Genomic DNA, 21,017 nt, shown 5'->3' with positions numbered 1-21,017 from the left:
TGACATTTTTCATTGATGTTCTTGAGTATCTACATGTACATGTACCTTTTTTAAGATTAAAAATGCCCACATCTCTAGCTTTTATTTTCAAAGAAATATACGTTTATTTGTTGCGATTTCCAAATACAAACCCCACATGTACATGTATCTCAATTGAGAGATAATCCTTTTACATATTATGACTGACATTCTTATTGAATATTGATTGATTGTGAATTACCAGGACAGAGTAATAATAAAACATCGTGTCATGTTGTAAATTTTGTATTTACTGCCACCCGGTAAATTCAAAATTTACAACATGACAATCGGCACAATTCACCATGAAGGGGGGGGGGGGGGGGGGGGGTCCTGGAGTGACACAGCGGGAGAAAACATATTTTATGTGCAATGATTAGCAGCTGTTTTATATCAAACAATGTAGAGACAATCATAAATGAAAGGTGAATATGTGGGTAGGGGTGTCTGGTCTAAAACAACTTAAAGATATAATTCATTTAGTGAAACGTGTTAGATCGAGAATTATCATGATTAGATGCGCTATCTTAGATACTCATGCAATATTGCCACTAGCGACTCCGCTGAAGCGCAATAATTCAAACCATATCAACTATAAACCAATTCTAGGCACGTAGAAAAGAAGATGGATGTCCCTTCATCATTTTTGTCAACGGTCATTTTAATCACATCGAAAAACCAATTTAAAGCGAAACTATCACAACCTTTTCGGGCTAATTTAAAATTGCATCAAGATGTTGGAGAAGGTCCATCCGTTTTTTTACCGCAGACAGATCTGCAGTAAAACGATGCTGCATATTTGATTTCAGTCTTAATTCAAAGTTTAAAAAATATTGTGTGTTTTCCATATGTGTATAGAAGATGCAGACATAGTGGTTCTTGCAGAAAAAAAAACATGGACTAAAAATGGAGGTATCCGAAAATCTGGGAGAAAACAGAAAAACACCAACTCTACGCTTGTATTTATTTAATGATAATTAATACAATATAAAGACATACCATAGGCTATTTTACATGATTTTTTTTAAACGCACAAATAAACATGGTACACAAAATTAACAATATTGAAACCTGATTTGAAAATTAATACCCGCTAAAATAAATAAAAGTTGTTACATCGCTGATATTGCACAAACTCATATTTTTCACAATCGGTCGCGTCATTTATTTATGATAAAGTTGATAACATCGGTTCTCTAATCTGGAAATTCTCCCATAAGTTTCTTCCACATATATTCATCAAACGGTCATCCAGTGCTTCAGCTAAAACGAGAAAAATACCATAGGAAAAATTTTCTCTGCGATTTTGAAACTCCTTTCATTTCTGTTTTATATCATTCTCAAACTACATACACGCTAGCACAAGCCCTTGGGTACTTATCAGAAATTGACATTGTTTTTGTGATAGCGACCAAGAACAACTGACAATTTTATCGGTTGCCAAGGACGCGGTTGGGACTCACCCTGAATCTTTTGACGTCATCGGTTCTCGCAATGTCTTCGTGATCTCGCTTTGGGGTTATGCCCTTTGCCAATCTCTGTGAAATCAGACCACGTAAGATATAGAACATTATAATTAATTCATCAATGGTTTCTATTTACACTGCCTTTCTTCAGTGCAGATATGATTACCAAAGTAATTACATGTATAACATCCACCGTCATGAAACCCTCTTTTAATTAAGTGTCAGTCAAAAACCGCGCTATTTTTAACACAAGTTCAAGAAAAACTGGTTGCATTATCAATAAGATATTATGTATATTAAAATCTAAACCAAAAAATGTGAGTTGGCCTGGTGTTTTTCGTTTGAATTTTTTAAAAATTTTAAAAATTAAGTGCCCGGCTCAATACTATAAAAATTATCGCGCACAAGAAAGTGAACTCGTGTACCTGTTTCAGTGTCCCTTTTCTGGTTAGGAGGTAGTATATGGCGTACCCCGGAATCATTAGCATGGACGAGAGGGCCACGCCCCATCCGATGACGTTAGCAAACGTGGGATAGGTGTACAATCCCATACTGCCCTTATACGTCAAAGGTCGGTAATGAAGAAAGCTTGATATCACAATAATCTGCAAAAGTATATATAGAATCGTTGTATGAAACTTCACAGTGGTGTAAATAATTATATTCTAAAAAATTGGTTGGAAATGCATTGTATTGGAAATGGAATTTCCATATAATTGTGCATGTACTTATTTAATGAGCATAGGGCGTCGGAACCGGGGGGGGGGGGGTAGGTTGAATTTGCCCCTTTTTTTGCAAAGTTAGACACAACCATAACCATAATCTCTTTTTTTTCTTGTCAATATTTTTGATAAGTCGAGAGCCCCCCCCCTTCAATTTGCTTCCGACGCCACTGATGAGGATGTCAACTTTGTCATGTAGTGAAAATGAATGATGTCAAATTGGCTGTTGCAGCATCTTATTAAAAGATATATAGCATTAAAAAAATTAAATGGGGAAAGGCTGTTACTATGCTACATGTAATATGTTTTAACGTAAATTTTACGGGGGGGGGGGTGGGGTGGGGGGGGGTGGTGTTATATTTTATTCTGCTTTTTTAGTCTGAATGTAGGAGGATGCAGCTTTTAAATTTTACCAGTAGGAATGTAGGACTCAAAATCTTCCAGCACACCCTCCAGTATAGCCCGGGTCTGTGTCCAGTCATCTGATAGATGTCGGAGCAAAACTGGTCTACTCCTGAGGGAACGAGAAACTTATTGGTTAGAATTAAAACTTTATCTGAGAGAGAGAGAGAGAGAGAGAGAGAGAGAGAGAGAGAAAGAGAGATTCATTTATCTATTATAAGTACAAAATTCTTCTTATGAAGCAATGTTTAATATCGCTTTCATTTCACAGTTGAATATGCATTGTGAATGCTGATACAAAACCAAATTCAAGTATTAAGAGGGTTCGAATCAGTTAATATGATAGAAACTTTAAAATGACTACAGAAATGTACATATCATGATACACATTATTGTCGTGCATGCACTGTCAGAATTTTCTTTAAAATATTATACGTTCTGCTCACCATAAAACCACGACACGGCCACGACCTGCATGAGAATGGCGAACACGATGGAAGTTCCGGCGGCGAAGGTGTCCAGTATCTTAAACACGTACATCCCTCCCTACACACAGAAATCACAACTGGTCAATTATCCGTACCTCACCCTTGCATATTTTATGAAATGAAAAAGTATACGCAACAGGAACTTACTACTGGACATGTTGCTGGCAAAACGAGTACATGATAAGTGATGGATTTTGATTTGACTTTAATATTTTTATGCATACATGTAGGTTAAATTTTTATTGCAAATGTTTTCTACGACAAACATGTGTTAAGAGAAGTTTGAAAGTATTTAAAAACTTGTAGAGTGTTATAAAATAAGCCTTCGCCAACCTATGAATTTATTTTCTCTTTTTCTTTTTTATTTTGCACTTATCATATACATGTTATCATGTAATTGTCTTTCTTTGAATCCATAACAGCGTTGAATAGTACTCTGGTGGCCGTTGAGGACCTAATGGCTTTTAGATTTTTGTCTTTGTGCATTATCAACCACATTTTACATTCTTCAATAAATGTATGCGCGTAACTTAAAACATGCGCAACTTGAAGTCAGCGTTATCAAACTTATGTCATTTAATACATTGGCAATATCCATAAAATTAAGAGTGAGAAGCAAAGATGCATTTAATAAAAAAAAAACCCCACTTTCATCTCTTTCGTTTTTTAAAAAATCAATTTTCAAAAATTTTGCGTTATCTTCAACTTCGAGGAGAGAGAGGAAAAAATACACACCAGAAAGTTCAAAATGCAGGATAAAAAGAAAGTTGCATATGCGTATTTATTCTCCATATCATGTATGATCTGTACCACAAGGTGAATTCCTGCTTTTATCTAAAAGCAAGCAACCCCTGTTTTTGTTACTCTTCACAAAACATACGCCTGGCCCGTGCTTTCTTCATTATCCCAAGAATTTCTAGCATATCGTTTAAAATAACAATCTGCGCTTTCTTATATTTCATGCTTTTAATTTAACACTGTATATGTTTTTTATTTATTTACATATATTAATAATATTTACTGATTTAAGCAGATCAGAGAACTCAACAATGATACACTTTCTGTAACAACCCCAATGTATATTTCAGCTACTTTCCATTTCTAATAAATTTTTTCTTTTGTTTTCAATTACTTATTTACTTATCCAAATACGCATTTTAGGTACTTATATTTTAAAGGAAAGTAAAAGTACGCATTTTAGGTACTTATTTTTTAAAGGAAAGTAAAAGTAATAACATGAGTACATGTATGTTGCAGACATATTCGCTCCTCTCAACCCGTAACTAAATAGAAATATTAAATACTTACAACAGTCATACATGGAATGGAGAATAGGAAGGCACTGACGACTATGATCAGGGTCAACACTTCCCGGGCCCACCGGTGTCTGAACACCCTGTAAAACTCGTCCCTCAGTCCCGTCAACGGGGACTCCAGCCCGCCAAACTGAAATACCAGTACACACACAAATCCAGTACAGGACAACGTGTTTCTAAGTAGAAGAAATACTTGGCTGGTGAGATAAATTTTAAAAAAAATACACAAGAGTATCTAACGGTTTACCATTATAATTAGGCCGACACTGAATCACTCAGAAAATGAAAAAAAAAATACAAAAAGGACAAAGCAGTTGACTTAATTACGTTTTATCGTCTATTATTATTTTCGTCTAAGATTTTTAATCTACTGTGGCATCCATCGTGGTCGTGGTTTAAGGCTTTAATCTATATTTAACATTTGTTCATAATGATTTGATATCAAGTTATTAGCAGAGCTAGATCCTACGTACCGCACTATCCAATCCAAGTGTGATTAACATGAAAAAGAACAGAATCCCCCATATGGACGATCCCGGAAGTGTAGAAATTGCTTCTGGGTAGACGATGAAAACGAGGCCAGGACCTTTGAATATCAAGAATTTAACCTGGTACTAATTCTGAATAGATATTTGATGACTGCATTTGATCAAAATCCAAGTTAATTACATGGTTACCATCTTGTGCAACATCCCTGATGTGTTTCTGCTGTTTTTGAGCCATGTATCCGAGGTAAGTAAAGACAACGAAACCAGAGAAGATACTTGTGATGCAGTTGACTGAAGCTGTAATGAGACAATCCCTGCAAATGTCCCCAGAAAAGTTTATTCAATATCTTAAAAGTTGTAACATTCTTTATCCCACTAACTTAATTTATCACTCAGTAGACCTTCTCAATTCCAAGGAAGTGAAGTTTGTATATCTACATGTATGTTGCCTTCAAAATTTTGATTTTCATTCATCCAGATTGCATGGTTATGTAATATTTTTTCAATTAAAAAAGAAAAAAAAACACGCACGAAAAAAAAACTTCTTTAAACTACAAACACAAATGTTTATGTTATTTTTGGCAAGTTTAGATACCTGTAGCAATTGTTATTAAACTTGTTGTAGCTAGCATAGGCAATGTGTGTGCCAAATCCAGCTCCAATGGAAAAGAAAATCTGTACCGCTGCATCTATCCAAACCTATTGAAAGTAATCTGAACTTTTTAGAGATAGATTTACATCTACATGAGAGAGAGAGAGAGAGAGAGAGAGAGAGAGAGAGAGAGAGAGAGAGAGAGAGAGAGAGAGAGAGAGATGTTAATAGTGTAATTAACAGAGAGAGAGAGAGAGAGAGAGAGAGAGAGAGAGAGAGAGAGAGAGAGACTTGCCTGTACTTCCCCAAGTCTACTCATATTTGGCACAATGAAGAATTTGATCCCTTCCTCTGCTCCGGGAAGCATGGAACCCCGGATCAAAAGAACGGTTAGAATAAGATACGGAACAGTTGCCGTGAACCAAACAACCTACAAGTGAATGTAGCATTACAACACATTAGCAAATGATGTAGTGAATTTTAAAGTTTTCATGTGGATCTATAGAATTAAGCGATTCAAAGGATCGATCCATTTCAATTAAAACCAAACGTAATTGATGCTCGTTTTGATAACATCCTATAGCACATGGTAAAATATTCATTTTTTTGTTTGGCCTTTCGATTTCTAAACTTTTGTATCAGAATGAGAATCCCTTAAATTGAAACATTTTGTTGTTTAGTGACAAACACCTTTCCGGCACTTTTGACACTTTTCCACAAGCTGAGGTACAGAATGGTGAACGTGAGGACCCCACAGCCCGCTATCTGCCATTTGATTCCTCCAATGTCATCTATCCCGGAACTCTTATGTAGACTGAGCACGCCGCGCCTGTACAAAGTAACCAATATCAAAGTACTGTCGACCCTTTCCGGAGACATAAAATCCAGAAATACCTTAATAAACGTATACATTGCATGCACGTAGAAATGGGAGAGGGGTGCATTGGACCTGCCCCTTTTTAAATATAAATGTACCCTTTTCTAATGGCTATTATAGAAGTCCATTGGCCCCTCCATTTTTTTTTTGTTTAGCCTATTTACGTAAAAAATACATTGGACTATAAAAAAGTCTAAGAGTCGTACTAGAATAGTTAATTAAATAAATTGAAGTAAATTTTGCTCTTTGCATTTAAAATTAAAAAAAAAATAACACGGTATTGCCTATTGGTAAGAAGATACATACTCAAAGTATTCGAATGATGATGACACTGCAGAGCTGGAGTTATAGGTCCTGTTTGAGTGTGTTTGATTGGCGTCCCAGTCGGTCTGCCAACAGTCTGGGGTGTTAAAGTCATGATCGCATTTTGACCATGGGACCGTCCATGTAAAGGAAGAGAAGAGGTAATAGAACGCCCAAGCGATGACCATGTTGTAATAGAAAGCGACGATGTAGGCCATCCAACAAGAGGCAAACCCGATACCTGGTTGTGACCAAAATATAAATAAATAAATAAATGATAAAATAAATAAATACCTTTAAATAAATAAATAAATATGTGTACATGTCCCGTGGGACTTCCCCAAGGCCTCTCAAATAGTCATGACACATGCACTGCTCTAACACAAGAAAATTAAAGCCATGATATGATAGGTGCCAATGACCAAGCTAAAATACGCTCAGGATTAAACTTTTCAAATAAAGAAAAAATACTGATTTTGTTATGTTTGTCCTATAATCAAACACGATTTTGGAAAATCCCGTTACCCCTATCAAGTTTTCCTACAAAGCATGATACTTTTACAAATTATTTTACCCCTGAACATGGGGGCCAGATTGTTCCAGACGTTGATGGGACCCTCCTTGCTGAACTGACCCATGCTTAGTTCCATGAAAAAGACGGGAACTGCTCCAAGCACGAGAACCGTAAAATATGGAATGATAAATGCTCCTATCAAAACGAAACTTGGCATAAATATCGCAGAATAGCATGAATAACAAGAAGACTCTACAAAATCTTTATCATATATTCATTTCGTTAATTATTAAATGAAATAAAACTTCCGGATAAAAACGATTTGAACTTATTTCTTGCACCATTTTCTTTTTCAACGTCGTATTGATTTCATCAAATTTGGTATGTTTAGACGTTTTGTTGCCTTACTTAGTTCTTTTCAGAAAACAGTTGCCATGTTGTGTAACCCACCTCCGCCATTTTTGTAGGCCAGGTACGGAAACCTCCAGACGTTTGACAAATCCACGGAGTATCCGATGGCCGCTAGTAGGTAATCCGCACCCCCGCTCCAGGTCTCCTTGGGAGGGGCCACAAAGTGATCGTGCGCATGTTTGTCCTTAACATTATTATTTTCAGGCAGCATTTTATCCTTGGAATCTTCGGGGCTCTGCTCACATCCATTCTTAAGGTTGTCCATCTTTATCAAAGGCCCAACATCGTCAAATGTGACGTCCTCTGAAGGACTACACGGAGTAGGAGCTATCCCGTTATCCATGTTGTTGGAATTGCAGTCTGGTTCTGTCTGGCCTTTATTCTGAAACAATTTTGAGGGAAAACACTTTGTGTAGAGTCCAAGTATCTTATAATACTGTATGTTTGTAATGTCATAAGGTTAATGGACAGGGGTCGACCTATGTGACACCATTAGCTAGGGAAGCAAATTTGTTTTCTATGGTGTTGTGACAAATGCTAGTTTGCGCGGAATTCAGCGTTTGACATACCAACACTTTCGGATATTAACGAGCCTGTCTTTTCGCGCGAGATCTCGCGATAACGTTAGTTAGGGCCAATTACCGTGAACAACGCAAAAGTGGAAAGTCAAAAATCACAGATGAAGTGTGTAAAATAAAACAAACTGAAGTCGAAGACGACACCAAATTAATTAAAGTTTTATGCTTCACTACCTCTACAAAATTTTTGTTTTGTTTTCATTGTAAGTCATCCGGTGTTTTTATGTCTACAGCTAGTTCGTCAAATATTAAGTCAATTTTATAAAAAGAAAGAAAGAAAAAAGTTGACTATGGCACTGATGGTTGCTTTCTTGTTTTTGTCATTTAAGAGGGAAAATGTGACTTATAACCGATATAATAAATTTACTTCTTGAATAATTTATAGTTTATAGTTAACTGAAAGAAAACGTATAAATTTATTTAGCACTTGATTGTAATAGATAATCATTATGCACAAAAAATGGAAAAAAGAAAAATTTTAAAAAATGTATGAAGAACACCAACTCAGTATAAATGCTTTAGTACCATTTGCCATTTGGTGTCAAACAGCAAAGTGACGTAGGCTTGTCTATTTCATTTTTGGCCACTCAGCCATTGCTTTTTGAAATCAACAAGATTTGTCTGGCTTTTGAGCTAAGACTATGCAATCGGTGTATATTACACTCAAACCCAGCGTCATTTTAAACTTGTTTTGACGCAAGAAATAGAGAGTAACGTCCTACCTTAAGTCCAAGGCCTTATTAAAATGGTTCTAAACCCTTTTTCTTACAATAAGACTATTACTAGGACAAATACATTTGAGAGTTCGCGCCATAAATTAAATTGACGTTAACGTTTGATAAAATTTTGTATCGTTTGCATGTTTTGTGCAATAATCATTTAATGTTATGATCAAATCGCTTCATACGATTACCACCTGAAATACATGTATTAAAGCAATGACAGTACGTGCACAGCCCATCAAATACACGATATGCATATTATATGTATTCTTTCAAGATTTTTTTTTGTCTTGAGCAATACTAGGCGATGTTTAACACTATTTCTGTTTCCCCATATCTTATGGATTACAAGTACATTAATTTTGTATATATCTTAAAAACTAAACCGTCGTAATGATTCGTCCATTGTAGGGCACGCGAGCGTCTGCTTAACGTTCACAAGTTCCGCATCTTTCAACACTAACCGTTGCTTTGTAGTTTCAGGAATCAAAGGGGGTAAACATACACACAAATGAACAAGAAACAAGTCATAATTAGAATTGTTACCGATAAATTGAGGAAGTAGCCCGAAACAGTGTTAAGTATGTATTCATATGTTTTCGGTAATTGGGGCTCTCCTTTTGTACAGCCAATTTCAAGCGTGCCAAGAAGCACGGATTTTGAAACCTTTCATCACTAGGTGGTCATCCTTTAACACAATTTGGTACTTATTTCACACGTTCCACCCTACTCATATGCGGCTTCCCCTGGATTAAAATAACAGTATTAAAACAACACGGTTTGTTTTTTATCCTATACCATCTGGAGATAACTATGATTTTGAGAAAACAATGAGAGGAAAAAATCAGTAGTGCAAAAACAGGTTTCTTCTTAACCCTCCAAGAATGTGAAATTGGCTAGAATGTTTTTGCGCAGGACAACCTGCAATCCACTACCCCTCCCTCAAAATAAAAAAAATAAAAAACATTTTTCTTTTCGTTCATTTTTATCCTGTGTTGATTCTTCTTAATTTGGAAAGAGCGTTAGATTCAAAGGACATGTTTCGTATAAGACTTACTGAGACTTTTTATCGAATCAATATAATTAAAACGGAGAATATAAGCTGTTACTTTAAAATTTCCTCGTTTTTCGCGTTCTTTCCTTCAAATCTAATTAAAGACCTGTCTATATTTCGGAAAACGAAATAATTTGAAAATTGTGCATGATACTAGCAGGTCTACCTATCAATGAAACGTGTAAATCTTGAAACCAAATGCATAACCTGTCAAATACCACACAGTACCCAACAGCATGTATAGGAAAGGTGATTTTTACCTTGTTTTCACTTCACTGAGTGTGATTTTAGAATTCAATCTCCTAACGATCTCTAGTCTATAGTAAAAAGAAAAAAATTACGATTATTTATCTTCTTCCGGAAGGATTTCAACACGGTACCTCGTGATTTTTTGGGTATATTTTGTTGGCTCGAGATATAGTAATCAACTTACTCTTTTGCTTTGATTGAATAATGGGCCTATTTTGAATATTTTTAGAAGAAAATGCAAGATTAAACCTAGAGCTTGTCAACAGTTTTTTTTTTCACTATAGCATTTTTTCTTTCCTGGAATCGCATGATCGCGCAGTTCTAATAGCTTTGAAGCCAATTGGTGTATTCTTGTTATTTCGATTTTTTCCCCTCACTTACTTTGTCAAAACTATCGATAACTTCACATTGGTAGATAGAAAATTTTGAACAATTTTTTTTAATTTTATTTGAAATATATGAAATACAGTATATAGAGAGTATAGGGGTGCAAATGTAGTAAAATTTTTACACCATTCTTTTTAAATGTAACATCATTGCATAGTACCGATAAAGTATTATTTTCTTCAAAATTTAATTCACTCAGAAATGTTGGTAATTCTGGTTAAAAGAAAGTTTGTTGATATTTTTGTTTGGAATTCTTACGCCGTAGAATTTTATCTTCTGTAGCATTTTGTATTCCTTTCTTTTCTTTTTTTAAAGAAATGAAACATAAATTTGGAACCCTATGAAACGATCCAAGGGTATTCAGGATGAACATTCTCAAAATAGCATCAAATCTGTGGCGGCCATTAGATTGTTTTCTTTACGACAACATTGAACTACAACTAACTTTGAAAAACAAAACCGGTACTCGTGCAAACTATTTTCAAGCAAATATTCCCAGTCTTTATCAAAAGAAAACAATATATTTCCTTGGAAACGTAATATATTGGTGCTTTTTTAAACATTTCATCAATTTCTCAACCAAACAATCAGAAATCGATAAAGAAAGATTTTTCGGCGGTGCTCGTATAGTTCACTTAATGGTTCTTCACCAAATGGCGGAAAATTTTCGCCTCAACGATATCAAATTGTGCTTTATGTTTTTACTGCCTCGTCTTTAAGAAAATCGTTGGCTAGATCAGACAATACACACCAAATTTATTGATCATATTTTAACCCTTGTAAAATAGATCACCAAAATGTCTCGCGATTTCTCATAGATCATGGCTGCTTCCATCGTCTGCCAGACTACGATTTCGAATGAATGTATTCATGCACAAACTTTTTGGACCGAAGCATTCTTGTGGTATTTCAAGAAGTTAAATGTCCCCGTATAATTACCTTGACTTTAAGATCGGAAGAACGTAAGCATTAAGTCAATGACCGATACAAATACCCGTGCCAAGGACAAAAAAAAGTTAATTGTTGGGGGTGGTGGTGGTGGTGGTGGGGGGGGGGTGGTCATCGTCTACTGTGGCTTGGTACCTCCTTTTTTAAAGGTTCTTAATGAAACGATGTTCCCCCCATTTTTATGCTGGAATTAAAACCTATTGCAACTACGTCGACCTATTGTAATTCATCAGTTCAGTTATGAGTATCGAAACTTGTCGCAAATTTCACAAAAGTTATTTATTGTACACGCGGTTTTTACATTTAAAAAGTGGTGATTTTATTAATTAAAATGACCACAGAAATATCGCCATTGGTAAAGTTCTGCAATGAGATATCCATTCAGATATCAGTGTATAATAAACAGAGTTTTAAAAAACATATCGGATAATTAATATTTATATATTTAATATTTATATATAAATCATAATTTTCTGCAATATAATGTAAATTATTTATTACCCATTATCATTCCCCTCATTTTTCTCCTTGTAAAATTATCTCGAAAAATCATAGACTCCGATAGGATAATGTCAGGTCAAAGATAAATAGATTAATATTTCTTGAGGGTCTGTGTACATCACCTGACAAAAAACCAGCAGGTATATTTAAAACATCTCCCATTTGACCTGGTCATAACGAATATGATTTATTTCGGATAAAATGAGCGAAAAAAAGTCACCCCCCCCCCTCTCTCCACCTGTCCAAGTATCTAAGTGTCTGACTTATTGGAACTTTATATTTTTTCATGCTTAACTAGAATAAAACGTACACGTTAAAAGAATGATGGATTGGTTCAACGGAGATAAACTTTCTCGCATCATGAACGTTTTTCGCTCCCATGCCAACCAGCGCTATATTGCGGAAGCGAAAACATTCAGTGATTTTCGCTTTTTTAAAAAAAGGCCAATATCTGTGGTTAATCTAAAATTTTGAAATATTTCTTTAAAAAAAAATCTATAAATTCACATACACTAGTACTGGTTGATAAACGTGAAATGGACAGAGTAAAGTTCAACGGTCTTGAACCAAGGTTTCTTATCCATTCATTCACCCTCATGTATACATGTATTACAAGAGAACATTACTAATTAAATATCACAGATACATAAAATCTAAAAGGAACACACACATAACTGTTTTAATATTTTCATAGTTAATTATTCACTTTCAAAGCATATTTTCTACTATTTTAAGAACTAAATACATGCGCAATATTCTCGAGAAAAAATGTCTTTAACGCTTATTATTGAAGTTCTATGTCAGCATTTTTGCAACCTGAGCGCAGGTAATGTAGATTATGTATGTAAAATTATTGAACGGTTATCGCCCAGTTCGCTATTTAAGATTACACTGCCTCTTTTCCCACCCAGCTTGCACTGGTTGTTGCAATGTGGGATCATGCACTGTATACATGTATAGGCTAATTTTCCCCGTGGCTTATATTTTCGCCAATCTACACTTGTAAAGTTATGCGGCGTCTTGAATTCGCTCAGAAAAACAAATATATCATTTATATTTTCTTCTTAATTAACATAGTAATTTAAATATTATTTTGAATTTTCACGAGTCTTAACGAGGGTAAACATGGCGAAAATAAAACGACGGCGAATATTTCCCTATACACAGTATCTAGATAGGGGGAAAAATTAACCCCATCCCCAAAGTCATATATACATGTAGTTGGTTCAAATTTCATGTACATTTGAGACTTACATATGATGATCAACATACTGAGTATAATAGCTCATGTTTTTCACCCACAAATTGATAATAAATCTATTTCTTTTCTTAACTTCTATCTGCATATTAAAAAAAAACCATTGCTATCAATACGTATATTCTATTTATTCAACTCTCTGCAAAATGGCCCATCCACCGACAAACCTCTCGAATTCTACAGCATGAAAATAAACAAATAATTGCAAATTTTTTTTTATGACAATGTTCCAGTGCAGATCGGTGGCATTTTATATAATTATACCTAATGTTATAGACTTACTAGTGTCTATAACTCTTAAACTGGGCCATTTATAGAACACCATTTCTTCTTAAATTCAAATGTCAAATTGTTATTACGCTGTTTTATTATGCAACGTTTTGTTGTAGTATTCATGTCCCTGTTTTATCCCTTGCCTTTTCACTAAGCACTTGCATTTTATTTTCATTGAAGAGTAGTTGCCCACTTCATACGGCAAGTCGGATTCCAGAAAGCAAACAATTATTTACATTAAAATAGACAATAAAGGTGGCAAATAACAATGAAATAGACAAACGGCCTCTTGTAAATTACCCTTCAATTTAGATTTTTGGATATCATTGCACCTAAAGAAAATAGAAACTTGCATATATATTTCACGCTCAAGAACGGAAATTTACATTCCGGATAAAAGCAATTGATTAGTGGCAGGTGTTGAAACAGTAAAACAGATTGTTATTCCATATAATTGCATGTCAAAATGAAACCAATGTTTTCTTTAGTAACATGCCATTGTATTTGTATCTCAAAGCTGCAAAGGTTGTTGCGTGCGCTGTCATGTACAGGAATGACACAGTTAAGAAGGTACATGTATACCAATGCAGTTACTTTTCCATTGAATAAAATGTGGATTCCGACTTACTTTATAAAAAAGAACATTCAAGTTTATATGTTTTAAGATTGGAATTCACGGTTGAGGGGTTCCTGCGAAATTCACAGAAATTTAGCAATCACTAGAATTAATCGTTTCATTGCATATCTTATGGAGACCGTGTGGTCAACAAATTTACCATCAGATCTAGCCTGAATCTTAAGATTTGATAGGTTTGGCTATAAACTGTTATTTAGTAAAGAAAAATTCATAAAACTAACATTTTATATCAATGTGGGTTATTTTTTTTACATTTTATGTTAAACTCTTCTTCTAAAGGAGATTGACAAAGTCTCAAAATGGCCACGATCATAGAGCCCTCTTAAGAGGAGTTTAAAAATTTTCTTTTGAGTATTATGAGGTGATCAAATACGGTCGAGGTGTGATCAAATCTGTCATAAAGCCCATAGTTGATTTCGCCCTACTGTATTTGATTACCTTATAATGTCCAAAGAATGAATCCTTATTACTTATGTTTAAATAGTCTTCAACAATCGTACGATTAAACATTTATTTAAATCATAGTAATTTTTACAATTTTTTTCATTTTCTATAATTATGCAAACCCCGCTTGCGGCCCAACACTACGGAATGAAATGTATTGAATTATAAGTTACAAATTTGATTCGTTGTTCTATCACAAAGACACTAAAAATGTAAATATATATCTGTAAAGGGTCAAATGATGAGTTGCTTTTTATTGTTGGGTTTCCATATATCACATCTGTTTATTAAAGCTGCTTGGTCCGATTTTATATCAAATTTTATGCACGTTTTTAAACGATGGCTATGCTTAGTATATGTATAACAATAGACATTGCAGTAGTTTTACCCGTCAATTATGCCAAATTTCAATGAAGAAAAATACGTTCAAAATTTGCTAACAAAACAAAACGACATTAAAAGGTACCGCGTTATTTCGCCTCATGTTAAATTTCACCCCTGACGACGAGACGAATATGGTTGTATTAGGAATTTGACATCGCTTTAAAGAAAGGTCGAAATGATCAGAAAAATTACAAATAAACATGTGTACGTTTTGTTAGCCAATATTTCTAAAGTCGACTTTCTTTACAATCGATGCATAGCATGCGGGTTGAATAACCCCAATCATTCGGTAGACGAAACCATGCGGTTTCCTTTTTAAAACATTCCCGTGATGCATTTTGGTTTGTTTTTTCGTTTGCCCTAAGAGAAATTTTTTTTATTTACTTTGAATATTTCTAACTTTGAAAGGAGACTGAATCTGCTAGTGTAAATAGGAGAAAGTCCATAACTTTCTAAGATAAATGATTTGTATGAAAAAAATTTTGATACTGTAATTACAAAAAAATCGGACCAAGCAGCTTTAAACGAACCTAGCTGCCAATTAATCATTCATATATTGATTTAAATATTAACATGACGTATTTCCCATTCAGTTATATATATGAATTTGGTCTTGAAAAGTGGCAGGTAAAACTACATTTTGATAAAGACCATGAATTGAATGATAGGAAAGGAAAACATTTCTCTTAGCCCAAATCACCGGTTCGTTGATTCTGTTTACTGAATACAACATTTCCCAGACAATTCCTTGATGTACACAAGCCGAAGCGAGCATTTATCAATATTATGCAATCGTTAGAACCAAAGCTGTATCGTTCCTTGGTTTGTAACATCCTCTCTGCAGATTAGCGCTATTGTGTCTTACACCACAATTTCCTGTTTCTAATTCAACGTCTACTCAGATCCAAAACCTTAGAAAAAGGTTTTAAGTGCAAAAGTCGCCAATAAACTTATTGCTGTAAAAAATTGTGAGGCTTATTTTTTTCTGTCTTTTACAAGAAGAATATTGAATTTTGATTACTAATCTAAGACGTGGATTCAGTATGCAGCTACCAATACATGTTCTTTCAAATTGAAAAGCATACTTCAATCTTTTTACTAGATCATTCCATTGCATGGTTTGAACAGATGGACATATATTTTCTTAAGTCTTTTTATTTGAAAAAAGTGTATTTCTGATGTCACGTTTGACTTTTTTGAAGAAGTATTTTTGGCCTTTGGCTGAGATGAAAAAAAGAATCTACGTCTGAAGTATTTTGAGATACATTTTGTAGCTTGTTTTTTTCTTAAATAAATTATCATGACTCGGCCTTATGAACTTCACGCAAACCAAATCGGTTTTCTAACAATATACCTCGAAAAGCTAAACTTTTCATTGATGATCATGGAAAATTCGTAGCACTGCTGCCATGATCCCGATACAATTTACATTATCACGAATTCATTTTAAGCGTAAATGCTATGAAACGCCAGTTCAGTCTTTGATGACGTATTCAATTTGTGCTTTTACATTCAATGCCACTGCTTACTTACTTTCATGTACAACACCACATTTGGTAGCGACAAATCTGGAAACTATTATAATCATATGTGTGTTATGTATTGCATCCAAAAGGTTTTTCATTGCAGGCGTTATAATAAGAATAAGCTTCAAAATTTCACCATAACGTAAATTTAACTCCAATAAATGCCTTTTAAGTTATTTTTACCATAAGTTGGGGAGGATGGGGGTTATAAGGTGCAAATAAATACAGGTAATATACTGTAACATATTAATCAATCACATGAATAAAATAAACTTATTTTCTGAATTTAACAAACTAAACTGCAGAATTTACAACTATTCAAGATTCAATAGCTTTTTAGAGTTTTCCATGTTCGTCGTTTTCATCAGAACAAATTGATATTAATTAGATATACATAACGATAAAGAGATATTGACCAAAAGGTATTTTCAGCTTCAGTCATTGCCAACTTGTCTATAAAACTTTTTCATAATTATCGGATTTTCTGAAACCTTCTTCGCCTGATTCACAAGAAATTGTCCCCGGTCTTGAAGAGTTTCAAACAATGCAACCACGCTTGAAATTTTGTTTTCCGGTGCGAATAATTTTCCTTTCAAGCTAAATGCCTTCATTACTTTATATAGGGCCAAATGTGAGACGGCGTGAACATTTTCATTTCAGTCTGCACAGGGAACCCCATTATGATTTTATCTTGGTCGTAATAAATTTACATATCTGATGCTTATCACTGATATAGGATGAAAATAAGATTTTAAGAGAGTAAACTCTCAGAGAGTGTATTTAGCTACAATAGATACAATGCATTCCAGATTCACTCCAGCTGTTGAAGGAAAAAGAAGGCAAGTGCGCAAAATTGCATTGAACGAAGTAATTGCACTTTGACTTTAAGACAACAGTGGGTTAGATATTACATGTAAAACTTAACAAAACACATCACCTTTTGTCCCAATAGAAATATATTTTAGTTTTACACAATTTTCAGAAATTTAATGAAATGATAAAAATTAACTGTAAAACAAACTAGAAATTGTTTGGTTTTTTTTTTAATTCAAAATTTAACATTCATCATTTTTCAAGAAAAGGAAGAAAAATTGTCAAACCTTTGATGGCCCTGTGAGATATCCTTCTGGAGGACAGAACTCAGCCAGATCAATAATCAACTGAACTTCCGAGGCCACAAACAAAATTGTCGCGCTCCACTTGGACCCCCGTCGCTCTCCGGGGAGACATGGAGATAGGCTATCGGGCAGTTCGTTGTCGGAATATTTCTCTTCATCTGAATACACTACCTGGAATTGTGGAACTTCGTCGTTTTCATCAGAGCATATATTTTCATCAGCCTCTTTTGTTTCTTGGTGGTCATTGTTAAAAGTCTCGTTTGGATATGACGATTCGTGGTCGGGGATGAACAGAATATCATCTCCTGATTTTTCGGGGGAAGGGTTGTCATCGTTATCATCGTTACATAACTCATTTTCTATATAAAATATCGCATGAGATTCGTGTCTCTCTTCGTCCGTCACCTGGGGATTGTTTTGCGCCGCGGAATCACTGTCCTCTAGGTGTAGTGAGGCCAGATCTCCCGCGTGACTTTCAATTTCATTTTGATCTCGCGAATCTGGGACATCAATTTCTACAGATACACAATATTTGTAATCAGAATTTTCCGTCATATGATTGTTTTAAAATACTAACAATTACTCCATCTGTTAAATGCACGAGGGAATTTTAAAAGTCCAAACAATATACGCAGGTTAAATTTCAATTTCTGGCCATTTTTTCCCGCTTGATATCGGCAGCAGTTGCCTGTAGTTTCGGTTGTATCAAACTGAAAATGTTCTTTATCTCTATGTGAATATTATGTTAACTTTTCGATACTTAATCTGACTTTGATCCGGTGAAAATCGCTCTTGCAGCGCATTCCCCGCGGTTCACCAATCACGGAGCTTTTAACTCACGCTGTATCTCGTTGGCAAAATTACTCCGCCATCAGAATCTCAACCAGTTTCCGATAGGTATTTTACGCTTCGGGTTTTATTTGCTTTCATTCTGCTTCGAACCACCTCCCAAGATGACAAGGGTCGGATATTATAAAAAATATATTATAATACTGCGCATAAACGACACTTTTGTAGGATGTCATAGATTAAATAGATAAAATTAACCTTTATGAACTTCATATTACCCAAACATGCAAGAAACATGATGGTCATATTTACCATGCTTTTATATGTACATCCGACATAATAAATTTAATTCACTCGCATTGGCTTTTTAATCGTGGAAACTATTGTCAAGTGTATTTAAATAAATGTCATATTTAAATACTATCGATGGTATTTAGCTGGCTTTATATCAATCAATAGGGAAAAATATAATAATCTTCTTTTCATATAGTGTAAAATACCACTTAAACAGATATTACGCCAATTTGAATATCACAACTTCTGTAATACATGTAACATCACAATTACTGGGGATCACGGTCCAACACCCCTGTAGGGGAATGACCTTTCTGTATATCTCTGCCTCCACGGGATGGAGATTTTCCCCTTTATCAGCAGTGTAGCATCGTAAGACCTGATAATGGAACTTTCGGCTCTGTGTGTTTCGTTCGAAACGACAGCAGAAATAAGACAATAGGCTTGTTTTTATATCTCTCGCCTATTTTTTTCTTTTGGAAAAGGGGGGGGGGGGGGGGGGTTAACCTTGGATTTCTTGTAACTTTGGTATGATGTCAAACTTAAGGATAATGTTTTTATTGCACCTGGTTTCATGTCTGTCACTGCATGTGTTAGATTGAAAGTCCCATCGCCACACCTGTAAGTTATTTGTGAACATTAGTTTGTGAGAATTTGATCGAATTAAGCTAAATTGAAACTAATTTACATTTTAAGATATTGTCTTCAGACACTCCCATTTGTTACCTATATTATATAATGTAATGTTGAAACTTTGTGATTGTAAACTTATTACGTTCCTCTATTGTAACCCTCAAATAAACAACACCGCAATCATGCGCGGATCTAGGGGGAGGGGGTGCCTGGACCCCACCTGCAAAATTCAAACTCATGAAATTTACAAAATAAATTTAATAACTAAATTGAATGATTAAGTTACCTCACTACACTAGGCATCTCACTAGACGTATATACTTTTTATGACACTACGTTACAAGATGGCGATTTTTAAAAATGTTTTGTGAACATTTGTTCGTATCGATCAATGTGGTAGTATATCGTCATAGCTAAGTGGTTAATGCACTGTGCTTGTGAACCGTAAATCATGTGTTCGAATCCTCCTGGGCCATTTGTTCACATTGACTGAAACAAATTTTTGAAATTAAAGAGATTTTTGTTAAATCTAAAATTGCAATTTGTTCGACTATATACTATTTGACTTGTATCAATCTTATTCATCATGCTTTCTATCACAATCAAGTAATTTTTTCTGCTGATAAGAGAAACTTTTTCAAGGTGTAGTGAGCCACCTTAAAAATTGGAATAAGAGCCCCCCCCCCCGGAAAATCAAATTATCCCCCTGTAATAAAGCAATTCACGATTAATTAGTGTTTTAGTTATTGTAAAAGTAATCGTTGGCATATGAACAGAATCATTCAGTTCTTGCTTTTGTGTAATTAACGTGCTGCATTTCTACTGGGCATTTGTAAGACCTAATTGGTAAATTGTTTGACAGATCTTATCTTCAGCACAGAGGCAGAGAGATCTGCACTTTTGTTAGGTTGTTTGAATGCAAGTCATACATATGTTGCTTGACACAGTGTTAATATAATAATAGATTCATTTAATTACATCACGTTGGCATCGAAACCTCTTTCTTATTATACATGTTGGCCATTTACACATATATACAAGTACATGTATATATAGACGGGACACCCAAAGCAAACGGCATCTTGGGCCTTAATTGTCTAGCTTACGAAATAAACAGAGGTACTCTCCAAGCAGTTGACATTTCTCTATACTATTGAAAAAAGGGAAAATGCTATTTTGCAGTTTATTCTAGATCAAAATCTAATTTTTAATCATTCTGGTTGTAGTTCAAATTAACGCCATAAATGTTGTCTTCTACTTTAAACGTATCTATAAACTTGCCCAGTTCCTGGACAAGGTCAATGAAAGAGAGGAGAAAAAAAAGATTTTTAGATAAAGTTTTATTTATTTGCATGGTATAGAATTTCTTATATACTTGCATTGACAAAATCATTCACTAAAGGTCGAGGTTCAAAGATCATGCATTCTTGGAATATTTCCAGGTGTCAGATTCTATGATATTTACGTTTAAAAAAGCCTGGATTTAAACAATTATTTCAATAAAGTGATCGTTTTGAGATATAATCCAAATTTATGATTAAACTTTAAGTATCCTTCAGTGCAAAATTCCGTCTATGAATGTAAACTCAAATAATGTCAGTCTAAACTTAATGGTTTGTGTTTAA

The 21,017-nt window shown here is 34.6% G+C and overlaps 1 protein-coding gene across 2 annotated transcripts; it reads right to left on the bottom strand.

Annotated features, from left to right (window-relative positions):
- Positions 1-968: 968 nt before the first annotated feature.
- LOC105320872 (sodium-dependent noradrenaline transporter) lies at positions 969-18,565 on the bottom strand. Of its 2 annotated transcripts, XM_034462091.2 has the most exons (15): positions 17,659-18,532; positions 7,637-7,979; positions 7,247-7,381; positions 6,676-6,913; positions 6,183-6,321; positions 5,788-5,922; positions 5,496-5,599; positions 5,090-5,214; positions 4,886-4,998; positions 4,405-4,542; positions 3,055-3,154; positions 2,620-2,720; positions 1,910-2,089; positions 1,482-1,556; positions 969-1,281 (listed from the first exon to the last, which is right to left on the bottom strand). In XM_034462091.2, the coding sequence occupies exons 1-15, from the start codon at positions 18,229-18,231 to the stop codon at positions 1,258-1,260; spliced, it is 2,523 nt and encodes an 840-aa protein (XP_034317982.2). In that variant the 5' UTR covers positions 18,232-18,532; the 3' UTR covers positions 969-1,257. The 2 variants fall into 2 exon arrangements, 1 of the variants encoding a protein (XP_034317982.2); XR_010711904.1 differs by lacking the exons at positions 969-1,281; positions 1,482-1,556; positions 1,910-2,089 and having other exon boundaries at positions 4,405-4,588; positions 17,659-18,565.
- Between the last annotated feature and the right edge of the window lie 2,452 nt (positions 18,566-21,017).

The sequence above is a fragment of the Magallana gigas genome, chromosome 3 (assembly GCF_963853765.1).
Source record: "Magallana gigas chromosome 3, xbMagGiga1.1, whole genome shotgun sequence".
Classification (NCBI taxonomy): Eukaryota; Metazoa; Mollusca; class Bivalvia; order Ostreida; family Ostreidae; genus Magallana; species Magallana gigas.
This window is presented reverse-complemented; position numbering and strand designations above follow the sequence as displayed.

What these genes read in the sequence shown, in the direction of transcription:
- LOC105320872 (XM_034462091.2), bottom strand. Translation starts at nt 18,231, where the DNA reads ATGACGGAAAATTCTGATTACAAATATTGTGTATCTGTAGAAATTGAT. An exon ending in TCATCATTCGAATACTTTGA is followed by an intron (nt 6,322 to 6,675) that starts GTATGTATCTTC and finishes TACTTTGTACAG; the next exon opens with GCGCGGCGTGCTCAGTCTAC. An exon ending in TGAGTCCTACATTCCTACTG is followed by an intron (nt 2,090 to 2,619) that starts GTAAAATTTAAA and finishes ATACTTTTGCAG; the next exon opens with ATTATTGTGATATCAAGCTT.